Source organism: Rhinopithecus bieti, unplaced genomic scaffold (genome assembly GCF_001698545.2).
Source record: "Rhinopithecus bieti isolate Rb0 unplaced genomic scaffold, ASM169854v2 scaffold_19459, whole genome shotgun sequence".
Lineage (NCBI taxonomy): Eukaryota > Metazoa > Chordata > Mammalia > Primates > Cercopithecidae > Rhinopithecus > Rhinopithecus bieti.
Genome location: NW_016809864.1, coordinates 1,694,313 through 1,715,721, shown reverse-complemented (window position 1 = coordinate 1,715,721; position 21,409 = coordinate 1,694,313). Strand labels below are relative to the sequence as shown.

The 21,409-nt window shown below is 53.7% G+C and overlaps 2 protein-coding genes across 2 annotated transcripts in view; both read left to right on the top strand.

The window, feature by feature from the left end:
* LOC108541206 (uncharacterized) overlaps positions 1 to 7,265 on the top strand; it is a 19,782-nt gene extending 12,517 nt beyond the window's left edge. Inside the window, exons 7-11 of the mRNA XM_017890662.1 lie at positions 605 to 766; positions 2,424 to 2,588; positions 6,581 to 6,765; positions 6,980 to 7,072; positions 7,221 to 7,265. Of these exons, the coding sequence (XP_017746151.1) occupies positions 605 to 766; positions 2,424 to 2,588; positions 6,581 to 6,691 (438 nt within the window). The 3' untranslated portion in view covers positions 6,692 to 6,765; positions 6,980 to 7,072; positions 7,221 to 7,265. The remainder of the gene's footprint in view (positions 1 to 604; positions 767 to 2,423; positions 2,589 to 6,580; positions 6,766 to 6,979; positions 7,073 to 7,220) is intronic.
* The window catches only part of LOC108541205 (apolipophorins-like), a 25,402-nt gene continuing 10,883 nt past the window's right edge, over positions 6,891 to 21,409 (top strand). The window contains exons 1-10 of the mRNA XM_017890661.1: positions 6,891 to 6,929; positions 7,221 to 7,416; positions 8,524 to 8,699; positions 8,778 to 8,875; positions 11,919 to 12,100; positions 13,736 to 13,941; positions 14,074 to 14,251; positions 14,802 to 14,911; positions 15,099 to 15,215; positions 15,331 to 15,472. Coding sequence (XP_017746150.1) covers positions 6,891 to 6,929; positions 7,221 to 7,416; positions 8,524 to 8,699; positions 8,778 to 8,875; positions 11,919 to 12,100; positions 13,736 to 13,941; positions 14,074 to 14,251; positions 14,802 to 14,911; positions 15,099 to 15,215; positions 15,331 to 15,472 — 1,444 coding nt within the window. The remainder of the gene's footprint in view (positions 6,930 to 7,220; positions 7,417 to 8,523; positions 8,700 to 8,777; positions 8,876 to 11,918; positions 12,101 to 13,735; positions 13,942 to 14,073; positions 14,252 to 14,801; positions 14,912 to 15,098; positions 15,216 to 15,330; positions 15,473 to 21,409) is intronic.

Here is a 21,409-nt window from a genome sequence, read left to right as displayed (position 1 = left end):
GTTCTGCAAAGCCTGGGGCAGGAACCAGGCCATGGAGAAATGGGGAGAGCTGGCCCTGGATGCCCCCTTCCTCCTCTGGGCCTCCCACCTGGGTTCCTGGGGCTCTTAAGCATGGCCCCCTAAGTGCCCACAGCAGAAATCCTGCCACAGGCGGGGCATGGTGAATCACACGTGTAATCCCAGCACTTTGGGAGGCTGAGGTGGGGGGATCAGCTGAAGTCAGGAGTTTGAGACCAGCCTGGCCAACATGGCAAAACCCCATCTCTACTAAAAAAATTTAAAATTAGCCAGGTACAGTGGCATGTACCTGTAATCCTAGCTATTTGGGAGGCTGAGGTGGGAGAATCGCTTGAACGTGGGAGGTAGCGGTTGCAGTGAGCCGAGATAGCGCCACTGCACTCCAGCCTGGGCAGCACAGCGAAACTCTGTTTCAAAAAAAAAAAAAAAAAAATCCTGCCCCAGAGTGTAAGGGGGTGCTGTGGCTGATGAGGGCTCTAATGGTGGATTGCTGCCACATGCTCTTAGGTGAGGGTTTCCACCTGCAGCTGGCCATGGGCATTCTCTTAGGTGATGAGCCGCTGACCTATGGGCCCTGTCATTTCAGAGGCATCGGCCATCTCAGCCAGGCAGAATCATCGTGGAGGCCACCCTGGGGCACGTCCTCGGGGCCTCTTGTACCCGGCAGAGCTTCCGGGGAGAAGTAGAGACTGACTATGCACGCTGGCTGCGGCACTCCTTCCACCTGGGGCTCTGTGACCTGCCCAGGGTAAGTCTGCCCTGCAGAAAGGGACAGCTGGAGGACCAGGGACCCGTGGTGAGGGGGCAGCAGGGAGGGTGGTGCATGCAGAATGCAGGGGTGTGAGTGAGGCAGCCAGACGCCAGCATGGTGGCTCTGCCACTTGCCGGCTGGGTGACTGGGCAGGGCGCATCTCCTCTCTAAGCCTCCGGTGTTTCGAGCCTCCGGTGTTTCATCTGAGGAATGGAAGGAGCCAAGGTTCCAGGATGTAGAGTGATGGTGAGAGTTAAGAGAGACGTGATGCAGGAGTGCTCAGCCTTGGTGCCGGGCACATAAGTTAGAGCTGCTGTAGTCATGATTGCCCCAGAGGAGAGGTCATTGGGATCCCTTCTCCTCAACCCCTTGCCCCTCCTGGTAGTGGGTTGACTGGTTCTTCCATCCACCAACCATCCATCCATTCCTTCACACATCCTTCCATCCTCCTTCCTATCTTCCATCCATCCCCCTATCTCTGCCCTCCCATGTACTCACTCTCTCCATTCATTCATCCTCCCACCCTCCGTCGCTCGCATCCATTCATCTGCCTTTCCAGCTATCCGTCCATCCATTTTTCCCTCTATCCCAAGGATCCATACTGTTCTGTAAAGAGACAGATAGTAAATATTTTAGGCTTTATAAACCATCCAGTCTCTGTTGCAACTACCAGCTCTACCACTGTCCTGTGAGAGCAGCTATAGACGATATGTAAATGAATCCATATGGCTGTATCCCAGTAAAAGTATTTGCAGTCTGGGCACAATGGCTCATGCCTGTAATCCCACCACTTTGGGAGGCTGAGGTGGCTGGATCATGAGGTCAGGAGATGGAGACCATCCTGGCTAACACGGTGAAACCCCGTGTCTGTTAAAAATAGAAAAAACGAGCCGGGTGTGGTGGCACGTGCCTGTAGTCCCAGCTACTCAGGAGGCTGAGGCAGGAGGATTGCTTGAACCTGGGAGGTAGAGGTTGCAGTGAGCTGAGATTGTGCCATTGTACTCCAGCCTGGCGACACAGCACAACTCTGTCTCAAAGTATTTACAAGAGTGGGCAGTGAGCCAGATTCAGCCCCAAACCGTAGTTTCCCACCCCTTATCTTTTCTTCTGTTCATTCAGAAAGCATTTGTGTGTTTCACGTATGCCAGGCTGTGCTCTAGGTGCAGGGACTGGATAGTGAAGGAGACAGGCCACGTGCCAGCCTCCTGGGTGGCACATTCCAGTGGGGCCAGGAAGATACGACAAACTAGAGATGCATGGTCTATGGTCAGGGTGTGCTAAACACTGTGCAGGAATGAAGCGGGGAGGGGGGCAGGCTGTTGCAAAAGGGGCCTTGCTGGTGAGTATGGGCCCTGCAGAGGGAAGGGGCCTGAGGCAGGACTCTGCCTTGAGGAACATGGGGAAGCCCTTACAGAGGAGCAAGGGAAGTGAGGTTGGGACAATAAAGCAGGCCACAGGCCATGCCAGAGCCCAGCTTCTGTTCTCAGTGCAGGGGACAACGTCTGATCTGCGTTTCTTAGAGGTCAGCTGTGAGCTGGGGCAGGTATGGAGGCTGGGAGGTGGCAGCTGCTGCTGCATTCCTGGTGCAGGGGATTATGGGAGAGGAAGCTGCTGCCCCCTGTGCCTGCCTGACACCTAGACTCTCTCGTCCCAGGCCCTCTTGGTCACCGGGGAGCACGTCCTGGGCCAGGGTGGACTCCTGCTGCGTTCCCGCTGCCACCTGGGCCTCGCACCAGACCCAGACCACGGCCTGCACCTCAGCCTGACCCTCCGAAACCACAGCAGGCCTCATTCAACTGACTTCTCCGGGGCGCTGAAGGTCAGTGGCCGGGATAGGGCTGACAGTCCCTGGGGAAGATGCCCCGACTTCCCTCCCGTTCCTTCCTGGCCAGCAGGCCCCCAACTGCCTGGGTGGCCCCGCCATCTAGTGGCAATGTAAGGAACTGCAGACCCTCATTCTGGATGGGGCCACAGCTTCACTCTGGGTAGGGGGAACCCCTGCTGAACCTCAGGCCTGGTCCTGGCACCGAGACAAAGCAGCTTCTCCACAGTCCTGACACCCGGCCCTTCCTATAACAAAGAGGCAGAGGCTGGGCTGCCTAAGTTTGAATCCCAGCCTAGTTGCCTCCTGGTACCTGAGTTTCCTCTCCTGTAAAATGGGTATAATAATTGCACTGGCCCTATCTCCCATGGGGTTAATATTGCAAGGATTAAATATATTCATAGGCATAGATCGCTTACAGCAGTGCCCGAGAGAAAACAGCCACAACATAAGTATTTGCTATTAGCCATTATTGGCACCGTCTTCTCCCCTGCCTGCCTCCCAGTAGCTTTGGGAAGTAGGAAGGGGCAGAGTTGGTCTCCAGTGCCTACTCTGCCCCGACCTGGCCAGGTGATCCTGATCCCAGGAAGGAACCTCTCTGAGCATCTGTTTCCTCATCTGTAGGAGGGTGAAATCAGATATTTCACAGGATGGTTTTTGGGAGTCTGGATACCGGTTCCTGCTGCCTGCATAGCCAAGGCACGTGACATCGCAGGTGCCCTGTCGGCATTTCCATCCACCCCGTCTCCCTGGCTGGGTGAACTTGACCTCATGACTTGACTTTGCTGAGCCTCAGTCTTCCCCTCTGTCAAATGGGAACAAATACCATCTCCCTTGCAGAATTGTTAAGAGGAAAACAGACATTTGTACAACATCTGCACATAGCAGGTGCTTGTGAGACGGGAGTTCCCTCCCTTCCTGGCATCTGAGCTCGATGAGGATGGCATTTCTGGGTTGAGAGTTCAGTAGCCATGGCCATTTCAAAGGAGCTTCTCCTTCCAAGGTTCTTGTTCTTCAGGACTGTCACTTCCCCATTTCCAGCCAGGCCCCTGGCTGACCCCGTCTGTGTAAGCCCTGTGCCTGATGGAACTGGAGCGCTGGGAGTGAACCCATAGTGAACACTCAGCAAGTGGCCAGTCCTCTTGCTTCCCTGTGCCTGATTTATTTGGGACAGCTGTTCTGGACCCTTCTCACTTGCTCCATTCTGGGGTCAGAAGTGGAGTGGTCAGAAGGCTTTCCCAGCCTTATTTGGTCCTCATCCCAACCCAGTGGCCCCGGGACAGAGGAGGGACAGATTCAGGGAGGTCAGGCACTTGCCAAGGCTGCACAGAGGCAGGCGTGGCCCTTGCTCTTCAGTGACAGCCAGCAGGGCTGTGCTCAGATGACTGGGAGGCCGTCGGTAGGCAACTCCATGTGGTCCTGCAGACTGTGGCCGCTGCCCCAGCCTGCGCTGGCAGGATCACATGGGTGCTCGGTTTCATTCTAATAGGAGTCCTGGGTGTAGCCCTGTTACCAACCTGGATCTCCTCAGAGATCGACATGCTTCTGCATGTTTAGTAAGCACCCTGCATTCGATTCCTAGGGCTACTGTATTAAATGGCCACCAACTGGAAGGCTTAATGCAGCAGACAGGTATGGTGTCACAGTTCTAGAGGCCAGAAGTCCAAAAGCAAGTTGTCAGCAGGGCCACACTCCCTCTCAAAGTCCTAGGGAAGATCCTTCCGTAGCACCTCTAGCTTCTGGTGTAACCCATGGCTGTGGTGGCATCACGCCAGTCTCTGCCTCTGTGCCACGTGGTGGCCTTCTGCCTTATGGTTGGCATCTTCACATGGTCTTCTCACAGGGACAGCATTCATTGGGTGTGTGGCCTGCCTTCATCCACTATGGCCTCAACTTGATCACTTTTGCAAAACACCTATTTCCAAATAACACCACGTTCACAGGCATAGAGGGTTAGGACTTCAACCTATCTGAGGAACAAAATTCAACCCATGACAGACACGTGTGCACACACACGCTCTTAAGTCCTGCTAAATTTTGTGAACCATTGTTCTGTATCATTTAACAGATCTTGGAGCTGAGGCCTGGAGAGGGTGCCACCCTTACTGAAGGGTGCACAGCTTGTTGGCTGCAGTGTCTGGACTAGAATACAGGGTAGCTGAGGCTCCCTCCCCTGCAGGGCCTCCTCCAGGCTTGTGTTCTCTTGGGACCTCTGAGCCTCTCTCCCACCCCATTCTAGACTCACCTGTCCTGGTCCCTGCCATGCCACCAAGGCTGGGCGCCTGCAGGGATTTAGGTAAACTGCCCAGTGCCTGGGGTGTTATGCCAGGTGTACCCACGTCTCCTTGAACTTGCTTAGACCTTTGCAGTGGTTCCCATGCAAACTCGGAAAGCCTGGGCTGTAGCAGAAACACCAGGGCACTGGGAATGTTAGAAATGCCAGGGCCCAGGGCCCCCTAAACCAGTTAAATCAGAGTGTCTGGGCAGCAGCCATCTCTAAGCCACCCTGTGAGTGGCTGCTGCTGGGTTGGTGGGCTCCAAGATGGGTATTTTTAAAAATTGTTACGAGACTGGCTGAGTTTTGTGTTTTTGGTAGAGACAGGGTTTTTGCCATATGACCCAGGCTGGTCTGAAACTCCTGGGCTCAAGCGATCCACCAACTTTAGCCTCCTAAAGTGCTGGGATTACAGGAGTGAGCCCTTGTGCCCGGCCCTGAGTATTCTCATAAGTGCTTTCTGTAATGGGGCACTGGAAGCCTTAGGTAGGGATATGGCTTGGGGAACCTGGTGCCCTGGAATCGGGTGTGGGTATTGTGCCTTCCCTCGGTTCCCTACAGGTCCAACCACAGCCTCCCTAGCCAGCCCCTTCCTGAACCTGGGGGGGCAAGGGAGAGACCAGAGATGGCCCGCGTCAGACTCCACTCAGGCCTCTGCTGTCCCCCTCCCAGCTTCGTGGCTCCAAGGCTCAGCGGGTTGGCCTACTGGGCCGTGTCTCCACCTCGGCTTCTCAAAGCCTGGTCCGACTGGAAGTAAATGTGGACAACAGAGAGGAGAAAGTGAGACTGTCTGTGTTCCGGGCCCCAACCTGTCTCCAGGCCTCTGTGACGCATGAGGAGGGTGAGTGGCGGCTGGGTCCCAGCTCAGCTAGTGGGCCACGGCCCCTGTTGGCTCAAGAAAGGACAGGAGTCTGGGCATTAAGATCTCAGAAGTCAGGGCTGGGTGCAGGGGCTCATACCTGTAATCCTAGCACTTTGGGAGGCCGAGATGGGAGAACTGCTTGAGCTTAGGAGTTCAGGACCAGCCTGGGCAACATAGTGAGACCCTGTCTCTACTTAAAAAAAAAAAGGGGGGCGGCCAGGCGTGGTGGCTCACGCCTGTAATCCCAGCACTTTGGGAGGCGAAGACAGGAGGATCACGAGGTCAGGAGATCAAGACCATCCTGCCTAACACGGTGAAATCCCGTCTCTACTGAATATACAAAAAATTAGCCGGGCGTGGTGGCAGGCGCCTGTAGTCTCAGCTAGTCGGGAGGCTGAGGCAGAAGAATGGCATGAAACCAGGAGGCGGAGCTTACAATGAGCCGAGATTGAGAGCGTGCCACCGCATTCCAGCCTGGGCGACAGAGCAAGACTCCATCTCAAACAAAAGCAAAAACCTGGTGGGGTGGGGGTGATGGGTTCCTATCCCAGCTGCTGGGAATGAGCTGGGATCCTGTCACTGTACTCCTGCCTTGGTGTCTCAAAAAAAAAAAGCACTCAGGAAACCCCATTAGGACTTCATGGCATCCCTGACTGCTATGTCGAGGGAGGGGACAGAAGAGCGGGCTTCAGGTCACTCAGGAAGTTGATTTAGTTGGTGCAGCTCAAGGTTCTCAAATCCCAGGGCCTTGAGGCTGGGCCTGCGGCAGTAGGGAACTATGGAAAGCAGTGGCGGTGGAGCGGGCCACGAGAGACATGGTGGGGGCAGCAGCAGGTCCCTTTCTGGCTCCAGGGGGCAGAGAGGAGAGTGTGGTGCTGCGGGCATGTGCCTATGGGCGGACAGCTGAGGTGGAGGTCCTGTTCCGGGATGGCAGGCAGCCCTTCCAGCCGCTGGGACACCTGACCCTGCAGGCTGCCAACGAGAGCCTCCTGCTGGCTGCGCACGGCTGTCAGGGGATCCTGCTGGGCCATGTGGAGGTAAGATGGCCTGGGCTGGGACACAGGGAAGGGGTTACCATTCTCTCCCTGGGCAGAGGCCCCCGTGCCAGGAGCCCTGAGCCCTTCGGGTCCAGCTGTGCCCAGAAACCAGGGCAGATGACGCCATGGTGAGGCCCCCACCTGCTGCTGGCGCCAAGAACCTTGTGCCTACTTCATTCCTACAAGGCCCCAGCCTCTGCCTCTGTCCTCACAGTCCAGGATCGCAGCAGTTGGCTCCCAGGTGCAAGCCCAGCTGCAAGAGAAGATTCTAGGCTTGGGTGCCTCTGTGAGAAGGTTCCAACAATTGGTGGGTAGCACAGGAGGGCAGGGTGGGGGCCCAGGGTGGAGAGCTCCCCCTCTGGCCTGGCTTGTAGCACCCACTCACCAGGCGGGAGGGTCTGGGGCTCTCTCTGCCCTGGACCTCACCCTGATTCTGCCTCGGTTTCCCTGCCCAGGTGCAGCCGGCAGGCACCCTGGACGGCGTGGCAGGCCTCCTTCTGCAGCTGTCCCAGGCGGGGCGGGAGGCCGTGCAGGCGAGTGGTTGGGCGGTAGCCACTTTGTGGGCCCGGAGCCAGGCACTGACCCAGCACCTGCCTCTTTACCTGGAGTGGCTGCAGGTGGGGCTGGAGCAGCTGCGGGATGAGCTGGAATGTGAGTGCGGGAGGGGAGGGCTCAACCACGTGTGGAAATTAATGCCCTGCCCGGGGCCCTAAGCGCTCACATTGGCCTGTGCCACTGTGTCAGAAAGGTGGCCTCGCTTCCCGTGGGCCTGCAGCCCACCTGTGTTTAGCCCCCTGCCTTATTTCTTACAGCTCTACAGCCTTCATTTTTTCTTGGTCTGCTGTGTCATTCTTATAGGATCTCCAAGCTCATATCCCTTACGCCTGCTGCCTAGGTTTTTTCAGTCTACCGCCTGCTTTGAGGATACAGCCTTGTTTCTGTGAAGCTCACTGTCACAGCCTCTTTCTGGTTCCACGATGAGCTCAATGTGGCCATGGGGTTGTTAAAGGCTCACACCTGCGGCTCCAAGTGGCCAGCAGAGCCCCCAAGGCCCTGCCCAGCGCCAGGGTGGACATCCCTCTGATTGGCTGTTGAATATTACCTCCGCATCCTCCCTGCTGTGCCAGAGTGTTCCTGTGGCCGCCCCCAGGGCAGTGAAGTGGGAGGAGTGCCCCAGGACTCCTCACAGTGCTATTCACGGCTGTGTTTTATTATAGTGAGGGGATGCAGGAGTGTCAACACAGGGACAGGGGCTGGGGTGGAGTCTAGGGAGAACCAGGGCCAGTGCCCTCTCCTAGTCCAGTGCCTTCACACAGGATGCATGTAGCTGTTCCAGCTATCACCAGAGCAGCTCCTGGGAGACTCAGCACCCAGGATTTTTACTGGGGGCTGCCACACTGGCAGGTGCTACTTGGCACGGACCACATTGTCAGACTCCTTGGAGGCAAGCAGGGGTCCAGCATAAACCATGTGTAAACAGTTCAGAGGCAGGGAGCCTCCTATCAATTCTAGGATTGCTGGGAACCCTCCCCCAATCCAAGTTCCCACACAACCTTATAAGCAGGCCTTGCAGAGAAGGCTCAGGCCTGCCATTTTTGAGAACTGCCCTGCAATCTCCAGTGCCCACTGCTCTATTCCTGCTCCTCCGGCTCCCCCCATCTTCATCCCAGGAACAGGCCCTATCCCCTCGAGGCCTGGGCTGTCTGGTTCTCTGACCTGCCCTGAGGCCTCACGGTGGGTGGTGGCTGCCTGTTGCAGGGCCCCTGGCCACACTGAAGGATGCCTACCTGGAGGTGACACTGCAGCCCCTGGAGGAGGTGTGGCGGGAGCGGGCAGAGGAGGCCATGCGGCGGCTGCAGGCCTGGGTGCCAGGCAATGGGGGTCCAAGGCCCATCAGGGTGGTCCTGGGGGCGGTGAAAGGAACCCTGGAGCTGGTAAGTGGGAGCAAGGATGGAGCACAGCTGGCAGGTGAGGACGCCTGAGCCAGCTCTCACTGTCCCCTCCCTCTCCAGGCTGCCCACCAGCTGCTGTCCTGGGCTGAGGCCACGTTCTCACGGGCACTAAAGAGGCTCTGCAAACCCCTGCTGGACCTGTACAGCCTCTCGGCCAGGTAACTCGGGGTTTGAGAGTAGCGCGTGCTGCGTGCCTGCCGCATACCAGGTGTAATGCTAAATGCTTTGACACTCTCCACTCACGGATTCCTGTGACCGCCCTCCCCAGAGGCTTCTTCCCTCCCCCTTCTACAGATGAGGAAGCTGGGCTTTCTTCCCCACTCCATAGATAGCTTCTGAGCACTGGCCCAGGGCAGGCAGGATTTTAGGAGCTGCAGCGAGCACAGTGGCTGAGGCCAACCCTGCCTTCAGGAAACTCACTTTTACCCAGACACGAAGCACAAGGAAGTCACCTACACTAGGCCTTGCACAGTTCCCTGCAGAGGGCCTGAGAGTAGCACCTTAAGCAGGCCATTTGGCTCTATCACATTTCCTTGCTTTTTGTTTTGTAATTTTTTTTTTTTTTTTTTTTTTTGAGATGGAGTTTCACTCTTGTCCAGGCTGGGGTACAGTGGCACAATCTTGGCTCACTGCAACCTCTGCTTCCTGAGTTCAAGTCATTCTCCTGCCTCAGCCTCCCTAGTAGCAGGCACTGGGACTACAGGTGCACGTGCCATCACACCCAGCTAATTTTTGTATTTTTTAGTAAAGACAGGGTTTTGCCATGTTGGTCATGCTGGTCTCAAATTCCTGACCTGAGGTGATCCACCCGCCTTGGCCTCCCAAGTGTTGGGATTACAGGTATGAGCCACCGCACCTGGCCTGTTTTGGACTGATCTTTTAAGCACATAAAAACCCTTCTTACCTGCAGGCCGTGCAGAAGCCGGCCACAGGCCGGGCCCACTGGTCATCATTTACCACCTCTGAGCTATACATCAGGTGGCAAATGCTAGAGAAGGAACATCGGTGAGATGGGGGGCGGATCCTAAGAAACGGTGTGGCCATGGCTGGCTTTGAGAAGGTAGAGTTTCAGCAAGAGCCACAGGGCCAGCATGGAAGGAGTGCTCCGGGGGGGGGGGGGTCACCACTGCACAAAGGCCTGGGAGACTGATGCACCTGGCTTTATTTTTTTGAGACAGAGTCTCTATCACCCAAGCTAGAGTGCAGTGGCACGATTTCGTCTCACTGCAAGCCCCGCCTCCCAGGTTCACGCCATTCTCCTGCCTCAGCCTCCCGAGTAGCTGGGACTACAGGCGCCCACCACCACGTCTGGCTAATTTTTTGTATTTTTAGTAGAGACGGGGTTTCACCGTGTTAGCCAGGATGGTCTCCTGACCTCATGATCCGCCCACCTCGGCTTCCCAAAGTGCTGGTATTACAGGCGTGAGCCACCACGCCCACCTGGCCTGTTTTTGAGATAGAGTCTCATTCTCTGTCTCCCAAGCTGGAGCGCAATGGCGTGATCTCAGCTCAGTGCAATCTCTGCCTCCCATGTGCAAGTGATCTCCTGCCTTAGCCTCCCAAGTAGCTGGGATTACAAGCATTTGCCGTCATGCCCAGCTAATTTTTGTATTTTTAGTAGAGACGGGGTTTCATGATACTAGGCTGGTCTCAGATTCCTGGATTCAAGTGACTCGGCCTCTCAAAGTGCTGGGATTACAGGCATAAGCCACGAGGCCTGGCCCGGTCTATTTGAATAACCAGCTGGCGAGGCTGGAGCAGAATGCCTGCAAGGGAGAATGGATAGGACTGGGGGAGGCTTGGGTGGTCTCTAGCTTCTGCTCTGACCTAGGAAGGATGCGATCACCCTTTCACTTTAAAAGACCCCTTTGGCCCCCGTGTTGAGGACACCGGGGTGGTGGATAGATGTGGGGAGCCCAGTTTAGAGCAGGGACCTGGGGACACAGTATCCTTTCCCCTCACAGGCACGAGACCCACTAGGAACCCGGCTCCAGGCAGGCAGGCAGCTCCCTTCTTCCATGCTGGTGGCCTCGTAGAGCATCTGGAATCCAGCTTTGCCTCTAATTAGGATTCTTCTGCATCAGCTCTCTGTGCCTGTTTCCCCAGCCATAAAATAGGGACTAAACCCACCTCATGGGGAAAAGACTCCATGTAATACAAATTACTGCTCCTGCCCTCTTGCGGTCAGAATGGAGGCTGATGAAGGGAAGAGCTCTCAGGGCGGGGCTTTGGCTTGGCTGGACAATGACCAGCCTGGTTACTCACCTACCTGGTGAGTGGGATCCAGTCACTGCTAGGTGGGGGTGCCAAAAAATGGATTCAAGTGGCAGGGAGGGGGCTGAGGCTGTTTCCTGCCACCAGCTGCAGAGCCTCTGGGCTTCCTAGAAGTAGGCAAATGAGGCTGCCTGCCCCTGCACCCTTCCACCGGCCCATCAGCAACAGGCTATGCAATGTTTCTCTTCTTACTTCACCCCCACGTGAGCTGAGATCTGCCTGATCATCCAAATCTCACAGGCTTGACCCCTACTCTAGATCCTGAGAAAGTTCCAGTCCTCCCCTAACTGTAGAAATTTCCTAGACCTGTTGGCCAGGCACAGTGGCTCATACCTGTAATCCTAGCACTTTGGGAGGCTGAGGTGGGCAGATCACTTGAAGTCAGGAGTTCAAGACCAGCCTGGCCAATGTGGTGAAACTCCAACTCTACTAAAAATACAAAAATTAGCCACGCATGGTGGTGGGTGCCTGTAATCCCATCTACTTGGGAGGCTGAGGCAGGAGAATCACTTAAACCCGGGAGGCAGAGGTTGCAGTGAGTCGAGATTGTGCCACTACACTCCAGCCTGGGTGACAGAATGAGATTCTGTCTTAAAATTTCCTAGATCTTCCAGCTCCTGTCCTCAGCATCCCCACACATAAGCCCATACTGCCCAAGACCCAGAGGGCAGAGCAGCCATGACGTCGGACAACATGTCCTCAAAAATGGGGCAGCTTGTTTCTGTTCCCTGCATCATCCACCACCTGTGCTGTCATGCCAGCCTCTGTCCTCCTCCACCTCATGACAGGATTTCCCAAGACAAGCACAGCCCCTCCCTGGGAGGCACCCCCATGCTCTCCACTGCAAAGCTCTTCCTGCGGACCTCTGCAGCCAAGGGAAGCAAGGTTCGGGCAGGCACAGTGACTTGTCCTCTGCGTTCCCTCCAGAAACCGCTCAGTGGTGGTGACACTGCCACTGCTGCCTGTGGGGGACGAGCCCCTGGATGTGGCCCAGGTGACCAGCTACCTGGTGGAGAAGCTGCTGCGGCCGCTCCGAGAGCTGTCTGGGGCCAACATGCTGGCCGAGTACTACTGGGTCAGACGCTGCCTGCTGGAGGGCCCCTGGGAGTGTGAGTCATGCCCTGGGCTGTGCCGCCCTCCTCCCTGGGGAGTCCCCTGCCCATAGGCTGGTGGCATCACAGTACCGGGTCCAGAGCTTACTGGACTTCCCAAGGTCCTGTGGGACTAGGGCTGAGGCTCCACATCCTGCTTTTGTCCAGAATATAAGGCCTGGCCGTACAGAGGGGTGAGGAGAGCAGTTTAGGACTTAGGCCAGCTCCCTCACTGTGGGCGCTGCTGGAGAAGAGGGCAGCCCTCCAGTTCCAGCTGGAAGAAAACTGACTTCAGACTTGCTGGTCAGAGGTGACTTGCAGCCAAGGGCTGTACTGGGACCAGCCCTGGCTCTGGACCCCTGGGGAGCTTGCATGTGGCTCAGGCTTGCTGTGTGGCCAGGCAAGTCTAACCTCTGTGGGACGCGGTTTCCTCCACTGTGAAATGCAGGTAACAACGTGGCTCACTCATATGGGTTATGGGCATCTACTGTTCTTGATGCAGGGGCAGCCCCTCATGTCCTTGGGGGGAACCAGGGTACCCAGGCTTGGCAAGGAGTGGTTTACGTGTGTGGGACTCACACCAAGGCCCAGGGCTCACAAGAAGCATGAGCACAGTCATTTCTAAGCAGCGCATTGGTGTTATAGAAAACCGCCTGGTCTTCAAATTCCACGTGTGTGACTGTGGGCTTCTCTGTGCCCCTCAGTTCTGACAGCTGACCACGGGGCTGGTAGTGCCTCCCTCAGGATGCTGGGACTTGCCAACAGGTGCCTGCCTTTGCACCATAGATGGTGCTTCCTGGCCATGGGCATAGGCACCCCCACCCAAGCCACAGCTCACTGGCTGGGCTGGTTAGACCTCCTTCTCAGGCCATCTCTTCCCTACCCTGAAGAGGGTAGGTCTACAAGACAGTAGTCTCGTCTTTGGGGGACCCGTTGGTCATCCAATGACATAGTGTTTTTTCTCCCATCCCCAGCAGCTTCATTGGGATTAAATGGATGACTTGTATGATCTGTGCAATTTTTTTTCAAGACTAGATCTCACTCTGTTGTCGTGGCTGGAGTGCAGTGGCGTGATCTCCACTCACTGTAGCCTTGACCTTCTGGGGTCAAGTGATCCTCCTGTCTCAGCCCCCCAAAGTGCTGGGATGGCTTAGCACCACCATGCCTGGCTGATGTGTGAATTTTAAGTGTACGATTCAGTGGCTTCTAGTTTATTCCGAGTTGTGCATGCATCAGCCTAAACTGAAACCCTGCAGCTACCAATCTGCCTTCTGTGTCCATGGCTCTGCCTGCTCCAGACATCTGCCTTCTATGTCCATGGCTATGCCTGCTCTAGACATTTTATGTAAATACAAGCATAAAAGCCAGGCTTTTTTACTTAGCACACTATTTTTGTAGCGGGTCTCAGAACTCCATTCATCGTTATGGCTGAATTGCCCGTAGACCTTCAGCTCATGTCATCTTGATGAAGCCAGTGGGGGAATCCCTGGGCCTTTGGCTGCTGCAGCAGGGGAAGGGGAAGGGGAATCTTTGCCTCAGGGCAGGCTAACCCAAGGCTCTAGGTATCAGGGTGCTTGGCAGGCGCTGGGCTCCACTGCAGTGGGTAAGTGGAGCTGGCCCCACTCACCCTGCCTTTGGGCTGTTTCTCCCCAGACCATGCTCTGGTAGCCGGGGCCCAGCACGTGGTGACCTTCGACGGCCGGGTATGGGACCTCAGCGCCCAGTGTGGCAGCATCCTCCTGGCCCAGGACTTGGCTCACAACACATTCTCGCTGACACTGAGTCGGACAGGCTCGGGGCTCACGGCCCTGTCTGTGGAGCTAAACCACATGACCCTCGTGTTCTACCCCAGTCTGCAGGTGAGCTGGAGAGGCACGGCAGCCTCCCCTGGAGACCTGTGCCCATGGCAGGTCGCCTGAGGGGGATGGCACTTTCAAGCTTGGCACCTGGCTGTGGGTCAGATCTCCTGCCCAGTCCCCTCTGGCCCACAGGCCTACAGACTATACAACTCCTCCGTGCCGGGGGAGAGCTGTCCGGACCTCAAGCTGCATCCTACCACGACAAGGAGGAATGTCCCTAGGATTGAGCTGGCCAGTGAGGACGGGGTCTCTGTCTCCTGTGACGTGCCCACCGGCCTCTGCAGCCTGACTCTGGGCCTCTGGCACCATGGTGGGTCTGGGCCCCAGCAGGGTTGGCCTCACCTACAGAGGTCTCTCTGGGATGTACCACTTTAAGCTTCCAGGGTGACAGGTGGCAACTGTGCATGCAGAGCCTCTGCCAGCCTCGTCTCTAGCATGGCAGCGTGTGTGCCCTCACTCCTCTAGCCTTATGCCATTGACCCCGTGTCTAGATGACCGCACAGAGGCCCAGGGCTTTCTGCCCCATCCCTGGGACACGCGGCTCCAGTGTGGAGTTTGCCCTTCTGTGTTCCCTCTGCCAAGGAACACAAACGGCCTGGATTTCAGCCACTCGAGCTGAGGACATGCGGAGGGGATAGGGGTGTACACATGCTGTCCTGAGCCCCTGTGCTTTCTCTTCCTCCTCTGATGAGGTTTTGAGCCAGGGCCTGGGCTCCAGGAGTCCAGTGTAGAGGTGGTGGGATTCTACTGCTCCTGTGTGCCTCAGGCTCATCTCACACACAGGTCCCAAGGCAGCAGGGCTGGGGCTTGGGGAGGATCACAGGGTCTTACCGCCACCTCAGCTTCCCTCCTCCCCACAGGCATATCTGCTGGTCTTCTAGGCACCAATGACAATGAAGCAGGCAATGAGCTGATGTTGCCAGATGGCTCTGTGGCCCACAGCCTGGAGGAGCTCAGCCTGGCCTGGAAGGTGAGCGGGTGCACCTGAGGTTCTTGAGGGCTGCTCGCTGCAGAGTCCGGGGAGAGGCAGGCGGCCTGAGGGCTCTGCAGAGGACTTCGTAGGCCCAGGGTTTGGGGAAAGTCTCCTGCTGAGGCCAATGTATGTTCAGAGCTACATGGTCCAGCAGGAGGCCTGAGTCTTGTGTCTGTCCTGCCAGGTGGATGGTGACTGCAGAGCCACTGAGAAGACTGAGCAGGCCTGCCGAGAACAGAGCCCCACCTGCCGGGCCTTCTTCGAGGACCCCCACTCCAGCTTGAGGAACTGCTTCTGGGTGGTGAGTGTAAGCCTGGCTCATGCGGTGCAGAATGCACTTTCCCTGATCTAGCCTAGGCCCTTCCTTCTTGCCACTCCTCAGGGTGTGGACCATGACTGGGTGCCCCTGATTTCAGGTAGACCCTACACCATTCCTTAACCTGTGTGTGCAGGACGCCTGTGGCACCCGGGAGCTCCAGCCTGCCTGCAACCTGGTGGCCGCCTACATCCACCTGTGTGCCCGGGGCTTTGTGCCCCTGGCCCCTCCTCCACAGTGTGGTAAGCTGCCCCCGCCATCTGGCACTCTGCCCCCTGTCTGGTATCTGCCTTCCAGCCCAGAGGGAAAACCAGTCCCTTTCTCTCACCAGGAAGGACAAATAATTGTCATTCAAAGAGCTAGGGAGCCCCAGCAACTGCCACATGCTGCCTGACAGTTTGGATGTGTGTCCCCTCAAGGGGGTTCAAGGGGGTGCATGCCTCATGGATGGCCTAGTGACCTCCATGTGGTGAAGAGTGAATTCTTGCTCTATTAGTTCACATGAGAGCAGGTTGTTTAAAAAGACCCTGGCACCTCCTCTCTGTGTTTGTACTCTCTCCTCCTGCCATGATTGTAAGCTTCCTGAGGCCTCCCAGAAGCCCAGCAAATGCTGGAGCCATGCTTGTACAGCTTGTAGAATTGTGAGCCAATTATCTCTATTATTTATGAACTACCCAGCCTCAGGTGCTCCTTCTATCAGTGTAAATGGATTCCCTAACCCCTACTAAGCTGCGTGTCCAGAGAGCCTCATAAAGTCACCTCTTGAAAATTTGCCGGTAAGGTTTTTTTCTTTTTTGGGACAGTCTCACTCTGTCACCCAGGCTGGAGTGCCGTGGCGCAATCTCGGCTCACTGCAACTTCCACCTCCCGGGTTCAAGTGATTCTCCTGCCTCACCCAATGACAGGCATGAGCCATCGTGCCCAGCCTCATGAGGGACTGGAACGTACACCACTGTTTAGGGAAAATTACTCAGCCCTGTTTTCCCTCTGCTCTCATACCACAACCATCATCAACACAGCGGATGACTTCTGTGACCAAATGTGTGTTGTCCCCACTACCAGGGTGTCCCTCTAATTCAGTTCTATCACTAGCTACCTTGAGATAGCATCAGATCCCATGTGCTGAGAGCTCCTTCATCCAGTGCTGCGTGACTCAATAAAAGGGCACAGAAGTCAGTGACAACAGGAGTAGACTTCCAAGAGCTTCAGGTGCCAGAATTGGTGGCTGCCGTTCAGACATTTAAAACCTTAACGGCAGAAGAGAAAATTAATGAATTGGAAAATATGACAAAGGGATGAAATAAGAGGATCCAACATGTCTAAAAGAAATGCCAGGTCCGGTGGCTTATGCCTGTAATCCCGGCACTTTGGGAGGCCGAGATGGGCAGATCGCCTGAGGTCAGGAGTTTGAGACCAGCCTGGCCAACATGGTGAAACCCCCGTCTCTACTAAAAACACAAAAATTAACTGGGTGTGGTAGTGTGCTCCTGTAATCCCAGCAACTATGGAGGCTGAGGCAGGAGAATCGCTTGAACCCAGGAGGTGGAAGTTGCAGTGAGCTGAGATTGCACCACTGTGCTCCAGCCTGAACGACAGAGCAAGACTCCGTCTCAAAAAAAAAGAAAAAAAAAAAAAATCCAGAATGAAAACAGACAAAGGACCCTTTACAGTCAGGAGGCACAATCCCCAATACAATAAATCCATCCATACCAAGACCCAACAGAACAAAATTGCAGAAAAAAAACAAAGAAAAGGTCCTAAAAGCTACTGAAGAGCGTGGAAAGAATGAAGAACATGTTGATAATCCATCTCCCACCAGCAACAACAGAAAACAGTGGAATAGGAGAAAATAAGCATGAGGTTAGTGTTTATACCCAGCTCAACTATTATTTAAGAATGAAATAGCGCCTCAGCACAGATCTATCTAGGGATACCTTTACCACGAATGACACTTTCTCAAGGGATCCACCGACATTCATTTATGTAGTCTGTGGCTGCCTGCCTGCCTGCTACAGAGGCAGAGTATTTGCAAGAGAGATCGTATTTTTGCTGTCTGAAAGACTCTACTAAGATGATGGAAAGATAAGCTCCAGATTGGGAAAAATGTTTACAAACCACCTATCAGACCAAGGACTCATCTCATCTTTAGAGTATATAAAGAACTCAAAGCTCAAAAGTAGGCCAACTGTGGTGGCTCACACTTTTACTCCCAGCACTTTGGGAGGCTGAGGTGAGATGGCTTGAACCCAGGAGGTCAAGGCTGCAGTGACCAATGATCACACTCCTGCCTGTGTAACAGATTGAGACCTTGTCTCAAAAAACAAAAACTCAAACAATGGGAAATAAATGCATGAAAAATGTTTGCAATACCTGTCACAGAGAAACAAGGTAGCACCACACACCTGAGCTCCAGTGAGTTCTGACACAGGTGGTGAGTTCCAAGGACTCAGCAGCATAAAGCATTGGTTGGACATCCAAATAGCCAGGTTGTGATTTCAACATCCACTTATGAGTATACTATAAAAAGAGGCCGGGCGCGGTGGCTCACGCCTGTAATCCCAGCACTTTGGGAGGCCAAGGTGGGCGGATCACAAGGTCAGGAGATCGAGACCACGGTGAAACCCCGTCTCTACTAAAATACAAAATATTAGCCGGGCGCGGTGGTGGGCGCCTGTAGTCCCAGCTACTCGGGAGGCTGAGGCAGGAGAATGGCGTGAACCCAGGAAGCGGAGCTTGCAGTGAGCCGAGATCGCGCCACTGTACTCCAGCGTGGGTGACAGAGCGAGACTCCGTCTCAAAAAAAAAAAAAAAAAAAAAGCACCGTTCCAGTACCAAAAATGTGACTGGTGATAATACAGGACAACTGCTGGCAGAGCTAGGCTTAAGGCAGGAATCAACTTCATGGTCTACCAACTAGACCCTCAGGAGGCAGCCTTGGACTCAATGAGACAACTATGAAGTGCCAACACAGGAGGTGGTATGGCTGCACGGGAACCTCAGAGAATCTGTGAATCAAGCAGAAGCACTCGTTGTTTTGACCGTGTCAATACAAAACTGTCAGCTACTTCAGCCATCAAAAAACATCTGGGGAGGACAACAGAGAAGACTTACAGCTGCAGCGTCACAATGGAATAGTATCTGCAGTTAAGGTCCTCTCACTCCCTTAGGGGTTTTTAAATCAAGGGCTAAATGATTCCCCTTTCTTGGACACCAGAGAAGTATCTAAGAAAAGCAGTCACCAATTATAATTAACTTTTGGAGGACAAATTAAAAGGTGATTATAAGTTACAAAATAAAGGCATATTATGAACTCTCATAAGAAAAAGAGAAATTAAGACGCTTTTATTATTACTTTTTTTTTTTTTTTTTTTTTTTTTGAGGCGGAGTCTTGCTCTGTCGCCCGGACTGGAGTGCAGTGGCCAGATCTCAGCTCACTGCAAGCTCCGCCTCCCGGGTTTACGCCATTCTCCTGCCTCAGCCTCCCAAGTAGCTGGGACTACAGGCGCCCGCCACCTCGCCCAGCTAGTTTTGTATTTTAGTAGAGACGGGGTTTCACCGTGTTAGCCAGGATGGTCTCGATCTCCTGACCTCGTGATCCGCCCGTCTCGGCCTCCCAAAGTGCTGGGATTACAGGCTTGAGCCACCGTGCCCGGCCTATTATTACTTTTTTAAGACAGGGTCTCACTCTGTCCTTCAGGCTGGAATGCAGTGGTGCAGCCTCCCAGGTAGCTGGGATTACAGGTACACGCCACCACGCGCGGTTAATTTTTGTATTTTTAGTAGAGACGAGGTTTTGCCATGTTGGCCAGGCTGGTCTCAAACTCCTGACTTCGTGATCTGCCTGCCTCCTGCCCAACCAGAGAAATTAAGACATTCTTAGATAAACAAAAGCTGAGGGAGTTCATTATGCAAGAAATGCTAAAGGGAGTCCTTCAAGTCAAAAAAAAAAAAAAATGTTAGGTGGAAATTTGAGGCCACATATCAAGACCTGTATTGTAATTTTGATTCATATCTGTTATTAGATTTAAAAGATGTGTAACTATAAATCTGTTAAATATATAAGTGAGAAAAATTAAGCATGGTGGCATGCACCTGTAGTCTCAGCTACTCAGGAGGATCGCTTGAGTCCAGGGACTTGAAGTTACACTGAGCTATGATAATGCCACTGCACTCCAGACTGAGTGACAGCGTGAGACTCCGTCTCTAAAAATAGATATAATTTGTGACATCAACAACGTAGGAGGGAGGCACAGCTGTCAAAGAGTAGGGTATTTGTATGTGATCGTACTTACTAGTTTAAAATGGATTGCTATAACTTCAGGATGCTTCATGTAATCCCTTTGGTAATGACAAAATATCTACAGAATGTACATAAAAGGAAATGAGAAGGAATTCTAAGTGTGTCACAATAAAAAAAAATCAATTAAACACAAAGGGACGAAATGAGAGAGAAAGCAAACCATAAGCCATGCAGAAAACAGTCAACGGTGTGGCACCAGGAAGTCCTTCTCCATCGGGAAGTCCCATAAGCAGTGTGCTGGAGTCCTCCCACAGCAACTGCTCACCACAGTGCTTGGCTGTGGGTCTCATGACACAGTCACCAGATTAGTGAGTTGCATCAGAATGATAATCTTTAAAAATACAAATGAATTCCACAATCAAAAGACTAAGAGACTTACACATAGGTTGAAAGTGAAAGGATGAAAAGAGAAGGAATAGCTATACTAATATCAGACAAAAATCTAGCTAAGATCAAAAGCTGTTATAAGAGATAACGATAACAGTCAATTCACCAGTTATAAATGTACATGCAACGCACCTCAGAGCTCCTAAATATATGAAGCAAACACCGTAGAATGAAAGGAGAAATAGATAGTTCTACAATAATGGTAGGAGACTTCACCTCACTTTTTTTATTTTTTTGAGATGGAATCTCACTCTGTTGCCCAGGCTGGAGTGCAGTGGCATGATAACAGCTCACTGCAACCTCCGCCTCCTGGGTTCAAATGATTCTTGTGCCTCAGAGTAGCCCCGGCTATTTTTAGTAGAGACAGGGTTTCATCATGTTGGCCAGGCTGGTCTTGAACTCCTGACCTCAAGTGAACCACCCATCTTGGCCTCCTAAAGTGCTTGGATTACAGGCCTGAGACACTGCACCCGGCCCAATACCTCACTTTCAATAATGAATAAAACATCCAGACAGAAGATCGAGAAGGAAACCAAGTACTTGAATAACACTATAGACCAGGTGGACCTACCACACAGATAACTTCACCCAACAGCAGAATACACATTCTTCAAAAGTACACATGGAATGCTCTCGGGGAAAGATTGTATGTTAGGCTTCAAAGCAAGATTTAATACATTTTAAATGACTGAAATCATAATAGAAGGAAAACTGAAATATCCACAAATATGTGGGAACTAACAACATACTACAAAACCAGTGGATCAAAGGAAAAAAAAAGGAAAATTAGAAAGTATCTTGAGACGAAACATCACATCTTACGGGATGCAGCAAAGGCAGTGCTATGAGGGAAATTTGTAGCTATACACACTTACATTAAAAAAGAAGCCAGAGGCCGGGCGCGGTGGCTCAAGCCTGTAATCCCAGCGCTTTGGGAGGCCGAGATGGGCGGATCACAAGGTCAGGAGATCAAGACCATCCTGGCTAACCCAGTGAAACCCCATCTCTACTAAAAAAAAAAAAATACAAAAAACTAGCCGGGCAAGGTGGCGGGCGCCTGTAGTCCCAGCTACTCAGGAGGCTGAGGCAGGAGAATGGCGTAAACCCGGGAGGCGGAGCTTGCAGTGAGCTGAGATCCGGCCACTGCACTCCAGCCTGGGCAACAGAGCGAGACTCCGTCTCAAAAAAAAAAAAAAAAAAAAAACCAGCTGAGTACAGTGCCTCCACCTGCCATCCCAACACTTTGGGAGGCCGAGGTGGGCAAATCACCTGAGGTCAGGAGTTTGAGACCAGCCTGGCTAACATGGTGAAACCTCATCTCTACTAAAAATGTAAAATGTAGCCAGGCGTGGTGGCAGGGGCCTGTAATCTCAACTACTTGGGAGGCTGAGGCAGGAGAATCACTTGAACCCGGGAGGCAGAGGTTGCAGTGAGCTGAGATTGTGCCACTGCACCCCAGCCTGGGTGACACAGCTAGACTCCTCTACCTCCC